This window comes from Apteryx mantelli, chromosome 10, assembly GCF_036417845.1.
Source record: "Apteryx mantelli isolate bAptMan1 chromosome 10, bAptMan1.hap1, whole genome shotgun sequence".
Lineage (NCBI taxonomy): Eukaryota > Metazoa > Chordata > Aves > Apterygiformes > Apterygidae > Apteryx > Apteryx mantelli.
Window position 1 is genome coordinate 3,220,526 of NC_089987.1, and position 23,844 is coordinate 3,244,369.

General features: G+C 70.5%; 1 protein-coding gene across 1 annotated transcript in view; it reads left to right on the plus strand.

The window, feature by feature from the left end:
* Nucleotides 1-23,844, plus strand: part of GSE1 (Gse1 coiled-coil protein) — a 113,709-nt gene that overhangs the window by 26,802 nt on the left and 63,063 nt on the right. The window contains 1 exon segment of the mRNA XM_067302395.1: nt 14,196-14,367. Within this exon segment, the coding sequence (XP_067158496.1) occupies nt 14,196-14,367 (172 nt within the window).

The following is a 23,844-nucleotide window of genomic DNA, read 5'->3' on the forward strand; positions in this document are numbered from 1 at the left end:
GAGGAGGAAGGGGGGTGCCGTCGCGGGGGGGGGAGGAGGGGGAGCAGCCCCGCCGTGGGGCGCCCCCCGCCCGCGGGGGCACGGGGAGGGGGGGCCCCCCCTCGCAGCCCCCCCCCACCTCACCGCGGCGCCCCCACCTGCCCCCTGCCCCCTGCCCCCCCCCCCGGGGCGCTCTGCAACTTTGCCGCCAACTTTGCAGAAGGCGCTGCCAGCCTGGCGCGCTCGGCTCGGCCGCCGGATCGATCCGCGCTTAAAACAAGCAAACAACCAACAACCAACAACCAACAACAACAGCAACAACAGCAAAAGCGGAGGAGCGAAACGGTCCTTCTGCCGCGGCCCCCTCGGGGGAGGGGGGGGGGCCCGCGCGGGGGCGGCCCCGCGGGGAGGAGGGGAGGATTAACCTGGGTGAAACGGTCCTTTCCGATTCCTGGAAACCAGGCGAGCGCAGCTGGGGCTTGGCAGGGCTCCGGGCACGTTGGCTCCGAGGGCAGGACGCGGCCCCGAGGCCCGGACGTGCTGGGGGAGCAGATGCTCTGGGGATTTGGGCTCTGGAAGCAGGGGGGAATGGTGCCGGGCCGGGCCAGGAGGGGGGCAAAGGCTTCTGCTCCACGTGGGAGCCGTCACTCCCCCTCCCCGGGCAGCACGAGGCTGATTTTTGCCATCTTTTGGGAGTAACCCTGCCCTGGGTGCGCAGCTGCGTGTGCGTGGCGCTGAGCAGGGGGACAGGTTGGAGCCGTCCGCCCTCGAGGGATGCTCGGAGTGGGGCCGGCTCGGCCGGGCGCCCCCGGGAGCATCCCTGCGCCCCTGCAAGGCTGCGTGCCCGGTGGCTCCGGCGTTGCCCCCGGGAGCAGAGGAGAGGAGAGCCGGATGCGCTGCGGGGCTCGACCCCCTCCTCTGCCCGGCGGCGCAGCCGTCCCCGCCGCGCCGCGTGCCAGCGGGGCTGGCCGGAGTGTGCCAAGCCGAGGGCCGGCGCTGGCTCCGGGCACCGAAAGCTGGGCCAAGCGCTGGGCTGTGTGTGCAGCAGCGCGCACGCTCTCCCCGCGGCGATATATAAGGTCACCGTGACCGCCGGGGAGGTGGCCCTGGCAGGACGCTCTCGCTGCGCTGGCTCCTCGCCGCCCGCTCCGTGCTGGGAGACACGAGGCGGTGGCGGGGGCCGGCTCCCCGGCGCTCGGCTCGGACGAGGCTGCTGGCCAGGTGAAGCGGCCGAGGAACAAACCCCCTTTCATGCTCGCCGGAGGCCGCCTGTGCCGCGCGCATCCTGCCGCCGCACGGGGGGCGGGGGGGGGGGAATTGGGGCATCCCGGGGCACGCTGTCACCCGGGGGGGCTGCAAACCCCACCGGCCCCGTTGCATCCACAGGGAACGGGCTCTGGCATCCTTGGAGGTCTTTGGTGGGGGCCGACGTGGCGCCGTCATCCCCGGCAGCTGCAAAGGGATGCAGCGGGACCGGCCTGGGAAGCTCGGCGCCCCGCGGGGACGCGGCACCTGGGCTCGGCTCCGGGTGCCGGCTGCCAGCGCGACCCTCGGCTGGGGGAGCTCGTTCTCCTGGCGGCCGTTGTGCCGAGCGGTCGCGCTCGCCTCCGCGGGCCAGTTGGCCCAGGTCCCTGCCGGAGCCTCGCTGCGCCTTTGTGACTTGAGGAAAGGGCACGGCTGGCCGATAAGCTCTTTGTGAGCGGGAGGCGTCCGTATAGCAGGCAGGAAGCGCTCGGGGAGCAGGCAGCGCTTGAGCTGGCCTCCCTCCGGCACCACGGCCCCCGCGGAGGCCCTGCGGCCCCCGCCTCGCTTTCCCCGCTGCGCCACGGGGGTGCTGAGCCCGGCCCTGCACGGCAGCGATTGCACCGGCGCGGCGCGGGCTGGGGGGGCTCCGTGGGGCACGGCATGCCGTGCTGCTCGTGCATCCCGGTGTGCGGCTTTGCTCCGGGCGCGCTGGCACCCAACGCTGGCTCCGACTCCCTCCGCCGACCTGTTCCCAATGGGCTGCCCGCGCCCTGGAGCAGGGACTTGCTCGGCTCTGTGAAGATTGCCTGGGCCGAGCCGGTCTTCGCCCGCTGCGGATGTGCCGGGATGGGATGCAGGATCCCATCTCTCTGCGTTCCCTCTCTGCGAGCCCGCGGGCTGCGCGGAGGGCTGTTTTCCGCCAGACAGGTGTCTGGAGCAGAGGAGGGGCCCTGCCGCGGCGGCAGCGGCTGGCGGCAGGTGGCCTTTGCCGTTGTCTCGCCGGGGCCCGGCTCCGTACAAAGCCCTCGCTCCCTTCCTGCCCCGCGCGGAGCTCCGCGGGGCCGCTCGCCAAGGAAGACGCCGGGGCTCCGAGGCACCGCGGTTTTGCAATGCGTGTCGCAAGCAGCAGCCTGCATCCAGGGCTGGGCTCGCGCGCGGGACCCCTCCGGCTGCGGACCCCATCCCCGCGCATCTGCCCTCAGCCCGGCCGCTGCGCGCTGGGGCGATGGGGAAACGGAGGCACCAGGGCAGGAGGCGACTCGTCCAAGGGAGTCGGCGCCGGGGCTGGGCAGAGAAAACAGGATTCTTGGCAGGGCCGGGTGTTGCCGCTCTCTCTGCCTGCGGGCGAGGGTTGCTCTTTGCCTTGTGTTGCAAGCCGGCTTTCCGCGCCGGCACCGCCCCGGCCGGAGAGCGGGTCTCGCCGGGGCTCCGCGCCCCTTCCGGGGGGGATTTTGCAGCGCTGCTTTGCACGGAGAACCCCCTCGGGATCGGGGGGCCGGCTCCCGTCCTCGGCGGGGGGCGAGCACGGCAGCCGCGTCCCCTCGGCGGGCGGGCGGGCAGCCGGGCGCTGAAAGGGGCCCTTGTTCGGCGGCGGGAGCCGCGGGCGCGGGGGCGGCCGGCTCCCGGCGCTGTGTGTGGCCGGGCTCCGCGCGGCCCCGGGGACGGCCGCAGGCGGCGGGCTGGCCTTGGCCCCGCGCCCGGAGCCGTGCCCTTTGCCAGAGGCGGCTGTTTGCGGGCACGGCTTGGCAGCGCTCCCCGAGCCGGCCCTCGCGGCCTTGCCCAGAGGGAGGACCCGAGCAGCGGGAGCGCGCCCCTGCACGAGGCGGCACCCGGGGCTCCGGCGCCTGATGCCGCGGCTGTCACGAGTTTTGCAGGTCTCAGCCCGGCTCTGCGTTTCCCTCTGTGCTGACGCCGTCCCTAAAGCGGTGCCTGGGCCAGCTCGGCAGGACAGACCCACTGCCGGATTGGCAGGGAGCCCCATCCCTGCCCTGGGAACCTTCCCTGCCAAAAAGTCCCGCTTGGGAGGTGCCCAGCGGTGGCTTCGCGATGTGTCAGCTCTGAAAGCCCCTGGTTTTCCCGTGCCTTGCCGGGGACCCCCGCGGCGGGCCGGGTGCGGAGGCCTCCTGCCCCCCCCAGCTCGGCTTGGCTCCCTGCTCCCTGTACCGAGCATCCCTGCGCTCCCAGCTCGCTTGTCAGCTAATGGCGCGTCCTGTTCCGATGGCTTTTTAAGCGCTTAATGGCGCGCGGGGCTAATGATGCGGCTCCCTCTGTTTGTGCCGCCCGGATAGATGGATGGTCTGGGGCTTGGCGCTGCCTGAACCTGCGGGGATGGGGACGGGGCCCCGCGGAGCCGGGGGCGGCGAGAGCAGGCGCCGCCTGCCCGCCTCTCCTCCCTCCTCCGCGCGGCTGCTCCGAGCAGTAATGTCACCGTAAATGATATTTATCACGAGGTGATAAAAATCTATTTCCAGCGACCTCTTGGAAATGGCCCTCGTAAAACCAGGCAGCAGACGGAGGCAGGAGGCAGACAGCAGGGAGGGGGGGGAGCGGGCAGAGCAAGGGCTCGGATCGGGCGCGGAGCAGGGGCCGGCTCTGCCGGGGGGGCCAGCCCCGGCGTTCCCAACCCTGTTAAGTCGACAGCAGCCGGGGAGGCCTGGCGGACGCCCGGGGGGGACCGAGCATCCTGCGGGCTGCAGAGGCAGGACTGGGGAGATGCTCGTCCCCAGTGACTAGCTGCGCTGGGGAGCTGCTGGTGGGAGCGTTCCCAAGTGACTCCCCCAATTCCTCGGGGAACCGGCTGTTGGGATGCTGGTCCGGAGCCAGCCCCCGTGCAGGATGCCCTGCTGTGCCGGAGCAGCAGGTTGGGGTTCGGAAACCATGCTCGCCGGGCTTTTCCCACTGCGCTGGGGATGAGCCCCAGGCTAGCGGGCGCTGCTGGGCCGCCGGCGCCCCCCAAAACCTCGCTCCTTCCCTGGGAGCTGCCGTCTGACCCGCCACGATTGCCCCCCTCCGGCTCCATCCCTTCGGTGCCGACTGCTCGGTGCTGATTCAGCCGTTTCCCTCCCGGCACTAATTACTCAGCCCGTCATGGAGCCCTGGCCGTAAATTCTCTGGTGGGAGCGGGCCGGCAGGCGGAAAGCCTCCTTGGCTCGTTTCCTCGGTGACCCGAGCAGGGACCTGTAATCCGGTGTAATTCATCGGTGCGCTGAGTTGGCAGGTGGGCCGTGCCGTGCCGTGCCGTGCTGTGCCGTGCGTCGCCACCGTGCGCCCCGGGGAGCACGCGGGGGCCGCTTGTCCCGCTTGTCCCCGTCCTCCCCACCCGCTTTTGGGACACGCCGTCCCCCTGCTCGGCTCCACGCCGCCGCTTCCCTCCCGTCCCCTATAAATAGGGCCGGGCCGGGTGACCCTGCGGTCGCTGCGACCTGGCTCGGGCTGCCCAGCTCCGGCTTTCCCGCGGGGCTCTGGCAACCTCGCCGGAGCGAGCAGGAGGCCCCTGCGGCTTCGCGGGTCTGGGGAGAGGTGGGACGTGCTCCCCGAAAACGGGCACGGTGCAAAATCCCCCTGGGAGCGGTGCCGGGGCCGCGAGCCCCGGGGCAGGGGGGGCGGAGGGCCGCGGGGGGAAGCAGGCTCCGAGGCTGCCGTATCTAATCTCCCATCCTCACAAAGAGACTCGTAATCGCTTAAAGCAATTAACCAGGTGCAGCGGTGGCTGCAACGGCGCAGAGGGGGGCTCCTCCGCCTGCCCCGTGCCGCTGAGCCCGGGGGCGGCTGCGCGGCCCCGCGAAGGGTGCCGGCCGTGCCGCTGGCCCGCGCTGCAGGTCTTACCCCGCGTTAAAGTTTCCCCTTGCAGATGGTGCGTGTTTAATCTGCAGATTAATGGAGCGCTGCACCTCGCCGTGAGTCTGTCTTTAGATGGCAGGCGGGAGCTGAGAACGGGCGTGCTGAGCTGCCGCTGCCGGATGAAGAGGGAGGACGGGGTGGCGGGGGGGGGGGGGGCCTGAGCCTTTAACGCCTTAATATCGCAATCCGATTGCGCGGCCTCGCAGGCGCCGCACGAGTTTTCTTCCGGCTCTGGCGGTGCTTTGCAGTTCTCCCGCACGAGCGAGGGGCTGCAAAGGCCTTTCGCTGCGTGTGCAATCGCGTCCCGAGCCGCGGGCGCCCGGGAGGCCTGGGCGTGCTGCCCCGCGTCCCCGCCGCATCCGGCGGCAGGGCGAGGAAGGCGTCTCGGCGTCCCAATTAACCGCTCCTGCTTGAACGCGGCGTGACTCACGGGCGGCCCGGCGGGGCGAGGCGACGGCTTTGCGGTGCGTGCCCGGCTCCCGGCCGGGTGGCGATGGGCCACTCCGCCGTGCCTCGGTTTACCTCCGAGCGTGCCGTCCCGTCGGGACTGGCTGTGCCGTTTGGGGAACGCCCCGTGAACGTGAGCCCCGTCGCGGGGCCGAGGGGGGTTTTCCAGTGTGAAATCCCCCTTTGGGCCGCTGCGTCTCGCGGCAGGTATTTAGCGCAGCCGGGAGCCCTGGAGAGGGGACGGCGCCCGCGGATGCTGCCCGTCGGCTCTGGAGCCTGGCGGCGGGCGAGCTGGGCTCCGTGCCGGTTTGCAGGCTGCGCCGGCTGTCCCGCTGTGTCCCGGAGGTGAGGATGAGGAGCAGGGGGGCAAAGCGGGGCTCTCGCGGTGGCACATCCGGAGGGACCCACCAGTTCCTACCTCACTTAGGGGTCAATTTGGGCTGCAGTCCTTATGCCAGGGAGTGCGCTGCCTCCCTTCCCTCCCAGCCCGCGGCAGCCTGCAGCACAGCGAGGAAGCTGGGGGGTAGCGGGAGAGCAAGACAGGAGCTGCGGGGAGAGCTGCGGCGAGGAGGATCGCTGCATGGTCGGGGTTTGTCTCAGCGGGGCAGAACGGGCTGTTTTGGCTGTTGACTCTGGAGCCTAATGATGACTGTGCCAGCACTGCGCTGGTGTGCTGGGGACAGCTCTGGGGCGATCGCTGCAGATCTGATGGGGCTGATTGTGCCCTGCACAGCCAGCGCTACTTCCAGTGCGAGTGGAGCGCTGCCGCCGCAGCTGCTCGCTGTGTGTGGATGGGATGCTCGCATCTTTCCCTGCCTCGGTTTCCCTGCCGTGCAAGCAGGGTGGAGGGAGCATTTCCCAGGCTGGCAGATGTCGGCAAGAGCTGTGCGTGCCCGCGGGGGGCCGGGGTGTGCTGGGTGGTGCATCCCCAGGCAGCGATGGGTGCGAAACTCTCCCTTCTTTGCGGTTCCCTTCCCGAATCGCTGGGGTGGCAGGGGGGGCGGGGGCCAGCGGAGGGACGCCTGCCGTGGGGCGTGCGTGGCCCCCGACCGCAGCGGCTTTTCCAGCCGCCCCCGGCTGCGCCCTCCCGGCCGGCGCGGTGCTCGGCGCGGCCGCCGGAGGAAGCCGAAGGGCGGCCGGCTGCATCCCCCCCCCCTCGCCGCCCCCCGCGCCGGCCTCCCCCTCCGTCACCTCCCCGCTTGCTCGCGAACAAATGTCTGTTCTTGCAAGAAAAAGAAGTGACAGGGGTCGTCTCGGCGCTTTCCACATGACCTGCCCGGGAACAGAGGACGTCTTTGTTAATCCGCCGAGCTGTCACTTCAGCCTCTTCACAAAAGGCATAAACCACTTATTGCTGTTCTCACCCCTGACCCCGGATCCGCCGGCGCGGCCTCCATTGTGCCGTGCCGTGCCGCGCCGCGCCGAGGAAGCTGCCGAGCGCCCCGGCCTCCGCGCCCCCTCCCCGTGCCGGCGGCTGCGTCCCCTCCCCGTGCCGGCGGCGGCGGCGGCGGTGGCGGTGGGGAGCCGCGCCGGGGGCCCATCTGCGCCCGCCGCCTCGCCTCGCCTCGCAGCTGCCAGCGGGGGGGGGGGGGGATCCGGCCGCACGAGCATCCCCTCATCCCGTCCCATCCCATCCCATCCCGTCGGAGCTGCGGGGGGACGTGCAGGGGCTGCACCCCCCCCCCCCCCGCCCAAAACCCCTTAATGAGCGAGACAAAAGCTCCTTAGGGCCCCCGGTTGGAACGGGCTGGGCCGCTGGCTTTAGGCAAAGCCGCTTAGGGCGGGCACAAAGCCGGGCGGGAATAGCGCCGCTTCCCGCGCCCCTCCAAGCCCGCGAGGGCGCAGCGGCCGGGGGGCACCGCTCCAGCCCCCGGCAGCCTCCGGAGGGGCCGGCCGGCCGGCTCGGGGCACAGGCCACCGCCACTGCCCCTTGCACCCGGACCGCGGCGCGGCGGGGCCGGTGCGTGCCGGAGCAATTAGATGCAGTCACCGCTGGGGCTATATATAACCCAAATTGCTGCCTGCAGCTCGTTAGCTGCCTGTCAGAATCGCCGCGGCGATGTCGTGCGAGATCATGTCACCGGCAGCGGCCGAGGGCGTGCGCCGGGGCTGGCCCGGCACCGGGGTCCCCGCGGATGGGGAGCCCCTCTCCGGCGGTGCGGCGGCTTCGAGCGGCCAGGGACGGGCGATGCTCCGGCGCGGCCCCGCTCCACCCCAGCGAGCAGGGTGGTGCTGCACCCGCTTCCTCCGGGCGCTTCCGCCACCACTGCTGCCATGGGGCCGGGGGGGATTTGCAAACCGGCCTGGCCGGCATGGTGCTCCGGTGGAGCGTGTGCATGCACGTGGGGGGCCCCTTCGCAGCCTCGTGAGCCCACGCCGCAACGCCGCGTTTGGTTTTTGCAGGACTGGGAGATCCCACCGCATGGCCGGCCGCTTGCTCGCCCCGGCGTCCGGCTGCGGGCAGAGCTGAGCCCCCGGACCGGCGGTGTCCCCTCCGTGTCTCCCGCCATGGAGCGGGAAGCTGTTCCTGTCCCTCCCCGCCGTGGCGAGGGAGCCCCCGTTTCCCGTTGCTTGCAGGGGGGCCGCCGGGCCGAGCGCGTTCCCGGCTTGGGAAGCGTTAACGTGGTCGTCTCTCACTGGAGCCTTTTGTTTCTCTCCCTCTTTTTTTTTCCCCTTCCCCTTTTTAATTACGGGTTATCACAGCTGTAATTGCAGGTTCCAACTTTCTGAAAGCAAACACGGCTGAGAAACTTTAAATACAGCAGCGAGGAACGAAGCCGGTAGGCGCTGGGGCGGCGGGCGGGCGGGCGAGCCCCGGGTCTCCTCTAATAGCCTGCTTTGGAGGGGGGGCCCGGCGGGCGCTGCGGTGCCCGCGAGCGGTGCCGTGGGGGGAGCAGCTTCCCTGGAAGGGCGCTTTGGGAAAAGGGCTGAGGGCTGGGCGTTTTTGCAGGGTGGAGAGCTGGGAGCTGGGTACGGGAGGCAGGATGGGATGCTTGGCCGCGGGAGATGGGATGCTCGGCCGCGGGAGGTGGGATGAGATGCTCGGCCATGGGAGGCGGGATGCTCAGCCGCGGGAGCCGGCACCTGGCTCAGAGACGGTGCTGAGGTCCATGGTGTTTGCAAGCTGCTACAAGCATGGTCTGGACCAGCCTCATTTTGCCTCTGACGGCAATATTTTGGGGATGCAGCGTGGGTGCTGCGGTCCGGGGATGCTCAGCACCACCGCGCCAGGGGCGGGTTGCCCTGGGGCAGCATCTCCAGCCTCAGGCCCTGCTTGCCCCACTTTTTGGGGAGAAACCTCTGGCTTAAGGCCTGCGGGAGCTGCTGCTCGGAGGAGGAGGAGGAGGAGGAGGAGGGAGGCGGTGCTGGGAGGTGACTTCCTGGAGGGAAGAGCAGCTGAAACCGTCTGGCCTAACAAGCGCCTGGGGCTGTGCCCCCGCGCAGCGGCGGTAATTGCGAGGGGGGGCCGGCGGCGGCGGCGATAAAGCCCCAGCGTGAGCCGGAGGGCTCGGCCGCTCCGCCAACAAAGGCAGCCGGAGGGAGCCCGCTCGCTCCAGCCGTAAACACTCCAAACGCCTTTTATTTTTAGCGCAGCCTCGCACGCCTGCGGCGGCGGCGGCGGGGGGAGGACGGCGCAGTCCCCGCACCGAGCGCAGCAGGCTCGGGGGGCGGCGGGGATTTGGCTCCCCACCCTGCCTCCGAAAGCCTTGGAAGCGGGGCCTGGAGCTGCTCGCGGAGCGCGGCGTCGCTGCCGGGGCTCCCGGAGCCGACGTCCCGGTGAGCCAGGCTGAGCATCCACTGCACGATGCAGGATGTGGCCCCCTCGTGCTGAAGGCAAGGCTCCTTGCTGGATACCACGTGCCGGCTTTTTTCCCCTCGGGCGCCTGCGGGGTTTTGCTCCGAGCAGGCTTCGGTGCTCGCTGCCGAAATCGCTGCCGACCCCCCGGCTGGAGCAGGCTGGTGCCGGCTGCGATGCAAAGCCCTGCGGCAGCATCGGCGGCGCGGGGGGGTTTCCGAGCTTGCCGGCAGCCCTGCCGGAGCCGGGCGGGCGGCGATGCCCCGCCGTCTGCGCGCGCGGCCCCGCTAGAGGGCTCTGACGGCGCAGCGAGGGAAAACGCTTTCTGTGCCGGTGCAACCAAAGGGCTTTTTGAACATGCTCCTAATTACCCGGCGCATCCGCAGCGGATCCCTTCCGGCAGCGCGCCCTGCCCTTCCTAGGCAAATGAGGGATGCTGCCGGGCTGTAGCTGGGGAAGATCCAGCCCCGGGAGCCCCCCGGGTTGCGGGGGCCGCGCGCGGGGCTGCTCGCTCCCTCCCTGCAAGCGCCGGCTCCTGCTGGGCGGCTGGGAACTTCCCCAGCGCTGCTGCCTCGCTTGCGGAGGAGCGTGCATGAGCGGGCAGGCCGCGAGCGCCGCCGGGCACAGCCCCAGCCCTGGCCCCGGCTCCGGCGTCCCCCCCCCAAGCTGCCGCCCCGCAGGCAAGGTGAAGCCGGGCTTGGCGGCGCGGGGCAGGTTGCAGTCGGGTGAGCCGGGGCCGTAGTGCAGCCCGCGGCGTGGGGGCATTCGGCAGGGTTGGGAATGGGGCCGGGGGGCACGGGGAGGAGAGGCAAGCGGCGGAGGAGCGGATGAGGTTTCCGAGTGGCGGTGCAAGGTCCAGTGTTGCCAGGCCGGGCGGAAAGGCAGCTGCCTGCTTTTCAGGTGCCGCCGTGCCCGCGCTGTGCCGTGCCGCCTGGCCTGCCCGCGCCGCGCCTGGTTAGCTGTCTAACCAGCCGGCAGCCCCGAGCATGCTGCTGGGCCCCTGCCAGCGCAGTGACCGCCGCGCCGGCACCAGGCGCAAGCTAGCGTTAAACCAGCTTGTAGGGGCCGTGCATTGCAGCCGTGCGTGGCGTTGCAGCCGTGCATGGGGAGCGCAGGTGCCTGGCGCAGCGCCGTGCATGGAGGGTGGGTGCCCGGCACAGCACCGTGCATGGGGGGGCATGGGTGCCCGATGCAGCGCCATGCATGGGGGATGTGGGTGCCCGATGCAGCGCCGTGCATGGGGGATGTGGGTGCCCGATGCAGCACCATGCATGGGGGGTGGGTGCCCAGCGCAGCGCCGTGCATGGGGTGTGGGTGCCCGATGCAGCACTGTGCATGGGGGGTGCGGGTGCCCGATGCAGCACTGTGCATGGGGCATGGGTGCCCGGTGCAGCGCCGTGCATGGCCCTGAAGCAGGCCGCTGCCCCAGCAGAGCCTTCGCAGCAGGTGAAGCAGATGGGGAACCGGAATGAGGAAGCTGCCTTTTCTGGTGTCCCGAAGGCACAGGAAGCGCCGCGGTGTCACGCGGACCTGTTGCGTGGCAGATCCCTGGCTGCAGAGCAGCCCTGCGAGCCGCGCGGCGACACGGCCCGGCCCGGCCGGAGCGGGGAGCCCCTGGCACCCTCCCACGGGCTGCGGGCTCCGTCCAGGGGGATCCACTCCGGGAACCGCTGGCGTTAGCGCCGGGGGTCCACTCAGACCCCTGCCCTTGACGTGGCCGCTGGGGCTGCGGTGCAGCTCCTACATCTCACATCCCTTTGCAGAGTTGTGCTTCCTGCTAGGAAAGAGGAGCAGCGGGATTCCCCCACGGAGGAATTCCCCCCGTGCTGCGGGCTGGGGCAGCGGGCGGCCTCGGCTTTCCCGCTCCGTCACCGCCGTCTCCAAGCCTCGTGGCCCCGGGGCGGCAGGTGCTTGTCCCTGGTGATGGGTGCGGAAGGAATGTGCCCTTGGCCGGCGCGCGGGGAAGGACGGACGTGGAGCACCGCTCCCAGCCCTCGCAGGGATTGCTCTGGTCACCGAGCTGCCACTGGGACCCGCACGGGGGCTTTGCTGCGGTCCCGCATTGCCCGGGGGACGCGTGGCGGGCCAGGGCTCTCGCAGGGCGCTCGGTGCATTGGTGCAATCCAGCCTGGCTCCGGTTCGAGCCTTTTTCCCTGCGTCTTTGTCACCTGCGGAATTGCCTTGACGCCTTTCCCTGTCTCCCCTGGGCAGGACTGGCAGATATTAATAGGGCAGCGATCGCTGGGGGCGCGCAGCCGCAGCCGTCCCCCCCGCCTGACAGCTCAATTCTTCCCACGTTCTTAATGTCACAGGCTCATCTCCTGCCGCTGCTCCACGTGAGCTTTTTTTGCCCGGCCTCTGCTCTTACTTTCCGGCGAGTCCCCGCGCCCTACGCGGACTGCGCGCGTGCTCCCTCTGTGCACTTATCCACCCATGCAACGAGCCTGCTGGTCTCAGCTCAGGGCGCTGCAGCGCCCTTCCAGCGGCCTCCCTGGACCCCCTCGAGCGTCTGCTGAAGCGCCTCGGGGTGCTGGTTAGCTAGCGAGCGCCCGGACCGCTCGGCTCGCCTCTAATTGGGAGCGAGTCTTTGAGGGCACGGTCGGGGAGGGAAGCCCCCTCCGAGGGGCTGCTGAGACGCTTTATCTGGGCGGACAGATCCCTCCTAATTGAGCAGATATTCCGTGCTCGCAAACAGATGGCTTCTTTGCATCAATTATTCCTTATCTGTGTAACCGGGAATGATTTGCTGACAGATAGCGCGGGGTAGAGTTAAAGCAAGGAGAAGGTCCATGCGCCGGCTCTCGCCCGTCGGCTCCAGGGGCACAGGCTCCCGGGGGGTTTGCCAGGCACGTTCCTGGCTGGCTGGTGGACGTGTACAGCCTGTCTCTGGCAGTTTTGCATCTCAGCATCCCCCGGCGGGAAAGCCCAGGCCCTGGCGGCCGAGGTCGGGGTCCGTCTCCTCTTTTCTCCTCTCCGCTCGAGTCCCCGGGCGGGAGCAGGGCGTTGCAGGATGCGCTGTGCACGCGCGAGCAAGCAGGTCGCCGGGGCCGTGCCTGCTGCATCGCCAGCCCGTGCCCTGGAAGACACCAGGCGCTGGGGATGCCGGGACGCGTCCTCGGTGGCTGGTGCCCCTCGGGTGCAGATCCTCCTTGCGTTTCCAACCCGGCTTTGCGTGCGCAGCCTGCTGCACGGGCCGGCAGGTTGCCCAGGGTGAGGGAAGAGGTGGAACCCGGTGGGGTTTCATGCATGGGGGTGTCGAGCTCATCCTGGCCGCTCGCACCCGGGGCCCTGGGCTAGTCCCCAACCTCGGGGTCGCAGGTGTGTTTGGGGACAGAGCTGCTCATGGGGCTCGAATATGGATTTGCAGGGAGGCGGCAAGCCGTGCTGCAGCAAATGGGTGCCGAAAACACCGTTCCCCCAGGATCCGGACTGCCAGCGGTCCCAGCCTGCAGCGCTGTCTGCTATTGCTCCCTGCCCGTGCATTGCTAACGCTGCTGCTGGGACACGTGACCAGGGACGGTTAATGATAATTAACGATCAGTGGCTCCGCTGCAGCTCTCAAAGCGCTTCCCAGGCCGCTTGCCTTGCCCACAGGTAGGGGGTTATCGTGTGCAGGCAGCTCCGGGGCGAAGAGCCGGACGGGTTTCCCTGCGGGATGGCGAGCCGGGGGCTGCCGGGGGCACACCGCCGCTTGAGGACCCGTGGGATTTGCTGAGCGCTGGTGGTTGCGTTGGCGTCACCATATGGATCCCATAAATTAAACCTTTCCGGGAAACGGACGGTAAATTTCTACATGGGCTCGCGTGTGCGGCTCGTCGCTTCCGAGGGCTTCCCAGCAAAACTCATGCGCCGTTCATCCCGCTTAGGCGCTCCAGGTTTATAGGACTAATCCCTAGAAAAACCGAATCAACGTAAAACCCTTTCTGCACAGCACCCCTGAGGCGCCTAAATTGGGGAGGGGGGTCTCCCCCTGGCTCCTCTCCACCCTTGCCTGCATCCTGGTCTGGACGCTGCAAAGAGGCACGTGGCCGCGGGTGCCACGGCGCGGCGAGCGTCCCCCGAGAGCCATTTCATTTGCCCTGGTGCTCCCACGGGGGAAATAAAAAGCAGCCCCCCCGGCAGGCGGGCTGCGCGCGGCGGTGGCGGCGGCGCCGGGCTGCGCGCTCCTTTGGCTGCTGTCAGTTTATTAAAGATAAGCAGAAGTGACGGCAGCGCAAGCCGCGTTCCCGGGCGCCTGCTAACCGGCAGGGCGACGGAGGCGGCAGAGCGGGGCGGCTGGCCGCAGCGTGCCCCGGAGCGCCTGGCGTTCGGGGAAGGGGAGCGGGCGAGCGGAGACGCTTCCCTGCAATCGGTGCAAAAAAAAAAAACAACAACAACAGAAAAAAAGCAAAGCACCAGCTCTCCCTTTGCACGGGGCGACGCAGCTGCCTTCGGCGCCCGTGACGGCGGCGCGGGCGCCTCGCCCTCCCCGCAGCCTCCTGCCACCTCGGAGCAGGAAAGGCGAGGGGGAGTTGTTGATCTCGAGCAAACACTGGCCGGTTGAGTAATCGGTAGCAGCCAGCTGCCGCTCGCTCGCGAGGGGCCGCCGCTTTGATTCGCGGCCCCCCCCCCCTTTCCCAGCCTTTCTTGCCTGCTGGTGCTGGAAGCGGCTGCCCGGATCCAGCTGTAGCCCCGCGGCGCAGGCAGGCTGGCGAGCGGCGTGCGGCTCCCCGCGCCGGCCACGTGCATCTGCCGGCAGCAAAACAAAAGCACCTTGTGTCCGCGCGCCCGGGGCAGCCCCGCGGCCCCTCTCCCGCGCCGGCGGCGCCCGGCCCCGCTCGCCGTGCTGCCGGCTCCCGCGCAGCCCCGCCGCCGCAGGCGCTGAGCCTCTGTCCCGCTTCTCTTCCAGGCGTCGCCCGCTTCCCTCGAGGCAGCCGCCGCCAAGCCTGCCGCCGGCGAGCCCCGGCATCGGGCGGCCAGCGCCAGGGAGAGCCCGGGCACGGGCGCCGGCGCTGCCCCGGACCCCGACCGCGGCCAGCGGACGGCTTTGGATGCGGAGGGCGCCGACACCGGAGCTACAAGTAGGTGCTGCGGGAGCCGTCCGGGCGCGGGGTGGGGGTGGGGGGGGCTCTTCTTCCCGTTCTCCCGGCAAAAAGCCTGGGAAGGGCGCCCGTGCGAGGACCCACCCTGGCGCGCCGGCGCGCGGGGGCGTTCGCACCCGGCGCCCTGGGGCCGTGACTCGCTGCCGGAGGGAGGGAGGGAGGGGGGGCCCTGGGGCTGGGCCGGGCAGCGGCTCCCGGGACGCGGCCTCCTCGTCCGTCAGGAGCGGCAGCATTTTTTGGGAGAGGTATCACGCGCGCTTCCCGCCGGCCGCCTCCCAGGACAGGCTTGTTTGCGACCCGTCCCCGGCTTGCTGCACCGTGCCATGCCGTGCCGTGCCGTGCCGTGCCGTGCCGGCCCGCTTTGATCCGGCGGTGCCGGGGCCGGGGAGAGCTGGGAGCCGCAAGGTGCCGCGGGCGAGGAGCCAGGGCAGACGGAGGCATTCCCGGCCGGGAGCGGAGGGGGCCGGCGTGACTCACGGCGCCGCGTGGGGCGAGCCCGTTCCCGGCCGGCTTTCCCCAGCGTGGCAGCGTTTTGCATTGCCCCCCCCCCCCCCCCGCTTTTTCCCAAAGGAAGGGCCGAGCCCGGCGCTTCCCGGGACGACGGTGCCTGAGTCAGCCTTGCATCAGCCCCGCGGGGTTTTGGCCCCGCTTACGTGCCGCGAGCCGAGCCCGTCGGCCCCGTCCGCCCACGGCCCCGGGGGACGGGGCGCTGCCCGGGGGGGTCCCTGGGGGTCCCGCGGGGCCGGGGGCCGGGGGCGGCGGGTTTGCATTTGCAAGCTGCTCCCAGCCGCGGCGGGAGAGACGCGGAGGCAAGCTGGGAGCCGTGGCCTGGAACGGGCCTGCCGGAGTCATCGCTGGATTTATTACCCTGCCAGTGGCTGCCGGGCAAAGGTGACAGTGACTAATGGCTTGTTACACGCCTGCCACATCTCATCTGCGCGCCGCGGCCGGGCCCTGCCGTTCCCGGTCCCGGCCCTCGCGGGGCCGGCTGGCGTGCCGAGGGGTGCCGCGGCGCCTCGGGGCGTCCCCCGAACGGGGGCTTTTTGGGGGGGGGGTGCAACACGGGGCTTCCCGGCGGCCACGAAACCGGTGCACGGCTGCAAAAGCGGCGGCTTCTGCGCAGAGCCGGGGCCGTGGGGCGCGCGCTTCCTCGCAGCGAGGGACGCGGGCAGGGAGCCGAGCCGCGCTCGCCGCCTCGCCGCTCCTGTTGCAATGGTCCCCTCCTGCGGCTGCCGTGTCCGGCACGAGGAAAACGGCCTGGGAGAGCTGCCGGCGTGCAGCGAGCCTGGCCTTCCTCCCCACCGCGCGCGCATGCATGCCCTGCGAGGTGCATGGAGCCCGGCCGCGCTGCCGGCGGGGAGTTTGCACCCCTTGGAGTCAGAGGACAATAACTCAGCCAAATCTAGGCAGGTTTTGCAGGGAAGACATGTCCTCCGCAGCAGGGTGATTTTCCAGCGCCAAGTACCGCGGTCCTCGAGGCTGCTTGGGGAAATGCTGGGAAGGATTTCTTGTCTCTCTCTTTTTTTTTTTTTAATATACTCCCCCCAAATCTCATCTTCGGAAACGGCTGAGCCGTTTTAGCTCGGGCACTATTTTTGGAAAGCCGGTCTGCAGAGGCACCCCGGCATGGAAAATTTCAGCCCGAATGATTCAGGCTTGACAAAGTTATAAGCAATCGAAAACAAGGGTCTTGTAATGGGAAGCATTAAGCAGCCTCGGCGGCGGTGCCTGTCCTTGCCAGCTCCGCCTTGGGGGCTGCCTGTCTCTGTGCGTTGTACAAATACCGGCTGGCTTTGGGCGCACGCGGGCCCGGAGCTGTGCGGGTATATATGTGCGCCTGGGTATAGATGCTGACAAAGCTACAAATGCATTCACTAGGAAAATTAAAAAAATTAACAGGCATCGGCTCGCTCTAGATTAGTAAAGGCAGTGAGATAAAAGCGGCTCTTTATACCTTGTGAGAATTGCTGATAAGGGCATTTGTTCCTCTGTATTCTTTAAAAAGAATGCAATAAAAATTTAAAATAGAATGGGAAAAAGGGAGATTGGGGGGGGGGAAATGCCGGTGGTGCCGGCGCGAAGGACTGCAGCAGGAGCCCCTTGGAGGAAGAGGAGGTGGCCGGAGGGGAAGACGAGGCTGAGGGTGAGCCGGGATGGGGAGAGGAGCCCCCGGCAGGGCGGTCGGGCCGGAGGATTCGATCCTTGGCTTTCCCAACTGCTGTCGGCGTCGCCCGCTGCCGCATCCCGCGTCGCTGCGCGGGATATTTTGGCCTGCTGCGAGCCCGCCCCCGCCGTGCCCCAGAATCTCTTCCCAGAGATCTGCAAGTTCATGGCCAGCAGCGCCGAGACGAAATTCCTTCCCCGAGCCGCCTCGGGAAGGCCGAGATCCCTGCGTGCGCGGGCCTGCCGAGCCTGTCCGGCGTGCGGAGCGCACCGGGACCGGTTATAATGGCTGCTTAGGCGGCCGGCAGCTCCCTTCATCTGCGAGTGGGCTGAGCCCCACCCCGCTCGTTTCACCGATGTCGCCAAGCTTATTAGTCGCTGGCGTGGCTGGCGCAGCGGTGAGGGCCACGTTTGCAGCCCGGGGGGACGGTGCTTGCTGCCGTGGGCCCCCTTTCCGCCCCCCCCTCCGGTGTGCAGCCGCTCTCTGCAGCCGGCTGAGCCCCACGGCGGGGCTCATCCCTGCGGGGTCCGGGCTCGCGGCAGCTCCCGGAGATGCCACGCTCGCAGTGGGACGGGCTGGCGCCTCCGTGGGCCTCGGTGCTCTGTCGGGTCCCCCGGGGACCCTGCGGCCGTGACCCCCCGGGCGCAGCGGGGGAGTTTGGGGGAGCTCTGGGGGGGCTTGCCCCTCTCCTCCGGGCTTGGAAGGGGCGGACGGGGTGGCCTTGCTGCCCCCAATCTCCTGCCCCCCCCATACCTGGCACAAGCATCCCCCCAGCTCTGCACTTGGGGGGCACTGCCGCTCATCCTGGCCCCCCCGCTCGCCCGGACAGGGGGCACCCGCCACCCCCCTGCCCCCAGAGCCGCCTTTCCCCGCTCCAGCGGAGGGCTGCCCCCCCCCTCCTGTCCCCAGCCCCCCGTTTTGGGAGAGGGGGGGCACCCCCCCCCCGGGGCTGCCGCCGCGCCGAGGGGGAGGCCCCGCGGGGGGAAGGTGCCACGGCGCCCGCCCGCCCGCCCGCCTGCCCCCCCCGTCGGGGCCCGGCCCTGCCCGGCCCGGCCCCCGGTGAGTCACGCTCCAGCCGTGCGGCTCCCGGGGCGGCGGGCGGGCGGGCGCGCAGGGAAGCAGGAAGCGGCGGGGGAAGCTCCGCTCGGCTCGGCTCCGCTCCGCTCGGCTCGGCTCGGCGCCGCTGCTGCTCGGCCCCCGCCGGGGCCTCCCCGCCCGCCGCCCCCCCGACGTGCGCCCCGGGCTCCGCCGCCGCCGCCGCCGCCAGGCGTGCCCATGGAGGAGCGCGGCCCCCGCTGGACGGCGCGGCCCCTGGGTGAGTGCTGCGCGCCCCGGACCCGCTCCCTGAGCCCCCACCCCCGCCGGGCTCCTCCACCCCGCACCCCTCGCCGTGCCCCTCTGCGAGCCCCCTAATTCTCCTTCTCCGCCGGACACCCCTCGCCGTGCCCCTCTGCGAGCCCCCTAATTCTCCTTCTCCGCCGGACACCCCTCGCCGTGCCCCTCTGCGAGCCCCCCGGTCTCCTCCAGCGGGTGCACTGCCGCTCTCCGAGCCCCCGCTGCTTCTCCGTCCAGCTGCGCCTCCGGGCCCCGGTTTCCCTGCGGGACTCCCTGCCGCGGGGCAGTGCCGCTCGCTCGGTGGGGAGCGGGTGTCGCGCCTGGGGTGCCGCTCGGGGGGTGTCAGCCCGGCCCCGATTCCTCCCCGGGGGGCGGCTGCAGCGCGGGTGCGATGGGGTTTGCCCGGAGCTCGGTGCATCTCCTGGGCGTTGCGGGCCGGGGAGACGGGACCTGCCGGGCGGCCGGCGTCGGCCGAGGCCTCCCGCTGCCCTGAGCCCTTTCCCGGTTTCTGGTGTGGGCCATGTGCTCGGAGCGGGGCCGGGGGCCAGGACGCCTGGGTTCCCCGGTGCTCCGGCGCGGGGAGGGAGGGGGATGCTGGGCACCGCGGGCCGGCAGGAGGTTGCTGTGGGGAGCGCAGGGAGCACAGGGAGCGCGGGGCTGGGTGCCGGGAGGTCCGGCCCTTGGCCACATCGCTCTGCGTCACTGTCTCCTGGTTTCCCTTCCTGCCGAGCCGAGAGCCGGAGGGTGCTCGGAGAGTGGCTGTCGGACAGGGCTGCGCGCGTTCGCTTCCCGGCCGGCTGGGGATGGGACAGCGCTTCCCGGCTGCCCTGCCGATGGCTGGCCGTGCCTCAGTTTACCCCTGCGCAGGTCGTCTTCCGAGGAGCCGACTAGGCAACTCGCGTAGTTTTGGCATTTCTAAGCGCTCGAGGCTTTTGGGGCTGGGGAGGGAACATTTGCTAAAAGGCGCTGCAAAACCCGCCGCGGCAAACCCGGCGCGATCGAGCTCCGCTTGTAACGCGTGGCGCGCCTGTCTTTTCGGGGGGTGAGGTCACGGTCCCTGCGTCTTGCCGTCTCCCTGGCTCATCCTCGCACGGCGTGTTTGTCCGGTCTGCTCCATCCTCGCTCCTCCAGCCCAGCCGCCCCATGCCTTGCCCTTCGCCCCGGGGCCCGGCGGTTCGCTGCGCCGGCTCCAGAGCACGAGCGTCTGGGGCGCGTTTGCACCCTGAATCCCACTGGTCCGAGAGCCTCCCTTGCCCGTCGGTGCCAGCGCGAGGCTGCTGTCTCTGTGCCCGGATTGCACGAGCGCTTGTTCGATAGAGACCCGCGGCATCCTTGGCTGCAGCGCCTGCCAGCTCCCCTCTTCATCCCCTTCTGCCAGCGCCCGTTTTTCCAAGCCTTTCGGACCCGAGGGCACAGCAACGGGGCAGCTCCGGCCCCGCAACGGGGCGCCCGGTGCAGGCAGCACGGCCGCTGCACGGTGCCGGGGTGGGGGGGACGGCGAGCGGCCCCGGCGCTGGCGCGTGCCCGTCGGGCTGCAAACGCGAGCCTTGGAGGAGTTAATGGAGGGAAAAGCCAGCGGGAAGGCAGCGCCTCTTCCCGAGAGCGCGTGCGCGTGCTGGCGTGCCGGGCCGTGCGAGCGCCGGGGCGAGCCTGTGTGGTTTGTGGGTGTGCCGCTCGGCTCTGCGCGCGTGCGGGCTAGGCGTGCGCCGCGCTGGGCGTGCTTGGCCGCCTGTTTGTGCAACCTTGCGGGTAGGTGCTGGGTGTAACAGCAGCAAACGGCCGGCGTGGCCGGCCGGGGCGAACGGCTCGCTCCGTTTGCGGCAGGGGTGCCTGCGTGCGTGCGTGCGTGCATGCGTGCACATGTGCGTCGCCCTGTGCACATGCACGGTCGCGTGCATCTGTGCCCTGTCTGCCAGGCAGCGCGCGCGGGGCGGCGCTGGCAGCCGGGGTCGCGTGTGCTTAGCGTGTTCGTGCCCTGCTTTGCTGGGTGTGCAACAGCGTGTGCATGCACACGAGTGTGCGTGTGCTCGGTGTGTGCATGCATGCGGTGTGTGCATGCACGGGTGTGCATGCCCTAGGCCTTTGTCGGGGGTGTGTGTGTGTGTGTGTGTGTGTGTGTGTGTGTCAGCGTGTGTGTGTTGGCTCCAGGGCAGAGAGAATTACAGTGGAGACAGTGGCTTTGGCGGGGGGCCAGGATTCCCGCTGTCTCTGGAGGGGGTGCGAGGGAGGGTGCAGCGGGACATGCAGCTCGGGAGCGGCGGAACGTTTTATCGCTTCTCGGCATGCTAGGGCCCCGGACGGGGCTGCAGGTTGGGGGTGGGAGCTGAGGAGGGGGCTATTTTCAATCTCCGGTCTTCCCGCTCCTTCCCTGGGCCTCTGATCCCTGGATCCCAAGCCGTGCCGGTCGGCTCCTTGCTTTCCGCTGCGGCCCTGGGCCTGCCTGGAGGTGCCGGCCTCGCAGGCAGTCTCCCGGTGTGGGTGCAGGCGGGCGGCTTGGCATCCCGGCCGGGCTGCGGGAAATCGCTTGAGCTGCCTGTGCCTCAGTTTCCCTGCTTGCAAACCCCGCTGATGGGGGGGGGGGGCGAGCCGGGTGCTTGCCGAGAGAGGGGCTCCCTGGGCACGGGGCTCGTCCTCCCGTGCAAATCCCGGAGCCCTGGGCGCCGGCGCTGCACCGCCGCTCGGGAGCCGTCACGGGCGCGCCGGGCGGTCGGCGCGGCGGGGCCACGTGGACGCGGCCCCGGAGCCGTTCTCGGAGCCGTGGGAGGCGAGCTGTCTCGAGCGCCAGTCTGCGCTCTTGTTCCTGGCCAGGAAGCTGGATGCTGGCCCAGAACCCGGGGAGGGGAGGGGAAGGGAAGGGAAAGCAGGGGGGCGGCGGCAGGCGGGGGGGGGGTCCTCCGGCGCGCGGCGCAGGGCTGCAGGTGGTCCCCTCCGCGGGTTTGGGGGCTGCCGGGGTGCTCCGGCACCGTTCCCCCGCCGGGGTTGGGAGGGGGGGAGCAAAGGGCAGCGGGGCCGGGCGCTGCCGGGACGAAGCTTGGCACCGCGTGCATGCGCGCGCCCGCGTGTGCGACCGCCCTGGAAGGGCCTGGGACGGCTGCCAAGGGGATTGCCCTTGAAATAGCACTTTCTGTGCCTTGGCTTCCCGCGCTGCTCGGCTCCGGGCTGCCTGGCGGCCCCGCGGTGGTGGCGGTGGCGGAGCGAGGGCCCCGCTGCCGGCAGCTCCCGCCGCCCCCTCCGCGGGCGCTTGCGGCGCGGCGCGCAGGGGGAAGCGTGGCCCGTTGCTGCGCCGCCGATAACGGCGGCTGCCTTATCTCGGGGGCCTTCCGAGAAGAGCGTGGCGCGTCCCCCCCCCCCTCCTCCTCCTCCTCCTCCTCCTCCTCCTCCTCCTCGCTGCCTGGGCACCACTCTCCCGCCGGCCTTATCTGCCTCTCGGCATCTGCCGCAGCCGTTGTCCCCGGCTCCGCTTCCCCCTCCGGAGGGCTCCGCTCGGGGCGGCGTCCGGAGTTTGCAATCCGTTGAAGTCAAGAGGAGGGAAAGTTATCGCCTCTGAAGCCCCTCGCGTTTCACCGTAAATCCCCTTCACCGCTCTGACGCGGCCTCTTAGCCCCGGCGGGATCCTGCCGCAGGGACGGGGGGGTTTCTCCGGGGAGAAGTGTGTCTCCGTGCCCACCCGTCCGGCGCGTGCTCGCGGCGCCTCGTGCCTTGCCAAGGCTCGAGCTGCAACGTGTATTTTGGGTTTGGGAGAGCCTGGCTTGCTCCCGCGCACCCCGGAGCGGGGCCGGAGCGGGGGGATCGGCGTCCCTTGCAGCCACCTTTGCCTCCCCGGCTTTTCCTCCCGTGCTGCGGGAGCTGGAGGTGCTTCCCGATGCGCGGAGGGCTGCAGCGCCGGGGCGAGGGGAGCTCCCGCGGCGCCCGGCCTCGGCAGTGGGAGCCCAGCGGGATTCGAGGCCGCCGGGGAAGGCGGCAGAGCCTCGGCCGCAGGCTTTCTCCTCGCCCCGACGCCGTCCTTTCGCTCCCCGCTTCCTCCCGCTCCTGGGAAGGGCCGGCGGCCGGCTGCCTTCCGCTCCTGTCCGCGTTGCCAGCAGCCTCCGAGCCGCGGGTGCCGGTGCCCCCCGGCGCGGCAGGACCCGGCGCCCGCTCGCGGGGCCGGCTGGGCGGCAGGGACGCCTTCCCGCGCCGCCGGCCGTTTGTCTTGGCTCCCCGGCGGCTGCCGCGTGGAGGATTTAATGGGGTGGCGCGGGCGAGCGGCGGCGTTCCCGACACGCCTGCTTTTTTATTTGATTTCTGGAGCTGGCGGTATTTAAATATTAATGCCTTGCCTCCGACTGCTGTGTCAGAGGAGCGGGTCGGGGCGAGAGCGGGTGCAGGGGGAGGCAGCGCCGGCTAATTTTGTTGTCTCAGGGAGCGTTTGCAGAGCAGAAATGCTTGTGCATGTGCGTGTGTGTGTGTTTACATGTAAATGTGTGTTTTCACTCCACTGGGATTTGTTTGGCCTGGAAAGCAGCGCGAGGTGGGGGGCCGGGATCAGGACCGCGATGCCGGTGGGGTGGCTGCAGGCAGGGCGGGCGCTGCCGGGCAAGAGGGCAGGGGACGGATTTGCAGCGAGGCAGCGGGTGTGCAATGCCCCCCCTGCACCAGGAACCGTGCTGGATGCCCACCTTGCTGCCTGCTTCCCAGGAAGCTCCCGGGCTCGGCTCCTCGCCCCAGACGCGTCTGGGAAACCTCAGCCGCCCCGGGGCCGCGCGAGAGGAATGTGGGGCAAGGTGAAGAGCCGGCCGTGGGCGGCGAGCTGGGGCCGTGCCCGGCGCGGCGAGCTCCGGCCGAACGCTGCGGAGCAGGGCACGGAGCGAGGATGCTCCGGGGAGGATGCAGGGCCCCGTGAGCGATGCCGCCCCGCTGGCGGTCGGGGGCCTGATTCTCCCCCCCGCTTCGGCGGCCGGGAGCCCCTGTGCTGTGCCCGGGCTGCGGCGAGGCGGGAGGGGGCGAACGCGGGCTCCGCTCGCCGCCGACGCCTTTACGAGCGCCCGGCGTGATCTTTATGGAGTTAGTAAAATTTAACGGCGCCGAGGCCGCCATCAAGCCGAGGCGCAGCGCGGCGCCGGCTCCCGCAGCCCGGGCAGCTTTGCAAACCGCTGGGGGCTGTGCGTGCACGCAAACGGAGGTGCCGCCGGGCTTAAACACCCCCCCCCCCCGCTTCGCGCCCTGCAGCGACGTGCCTGCGACGGGAGGGTTAATTGCGACGCTGGCGGGGGGGGGGGGGGGTTCGCCGGGTAAAGCCGGTTCAGACGCTCGGCGCCGGCTTCCTGTACCAGGGCGAGCGCGGCGTTGCCCGTCACCTGCTCTCTGTTGTGCTGCCAAGCGGGAGGGCTCCCGCGCCGCCCCCGCCGCCGCCCCGGGCGCTCGCCCCGCGGCAGCGCCGCCTCGGCAGGTGTTTCGGGGAGGGCGCGACGCAGCCTGTTGCCGCACGCCCCGCGCGGGCGGAGGCCGTTTAACTGTTCCTCGCCGCGGCCCGGCCCGCTGGGTGAGTGGCGGCTCCCTGCTCGCCGGGGGCTGGCGGCGCGGCCGGGTGCCACGGACCCTCGGGAGCGGGGGGGGAAGGGGACGGAGAGCCCTGGGGCTGGTCCCGTCCCCACGCGCCTGCGGCTGGTTTGGTGGAGCTGCGCCCGGCGGCTGCCCTGCTCCCGTCGCCTTCCCTGCGCCCATCAGCTCCCCTGCACCCAGTGCCTCCGTTGTACCCATCAGCTTCCTTGCATCCAGTGCTTCCCCTGCACCCATCAGCTCCCCTGCACCCGCTGCTTCCCTGCACCCGGCTGCTCCTCTGCGCCCATCGTCTCCCCGGCACCTGATGCCTCCGTTGTGCTCATCAGCTCCCCTGCACCCGGTGCTTCCTCTGCACCCATCGGCTCCCCTGCACCTGGTGCCTCTGTTGCGCCCATCGGCTGCCCTGCGCCCGCTGCTTC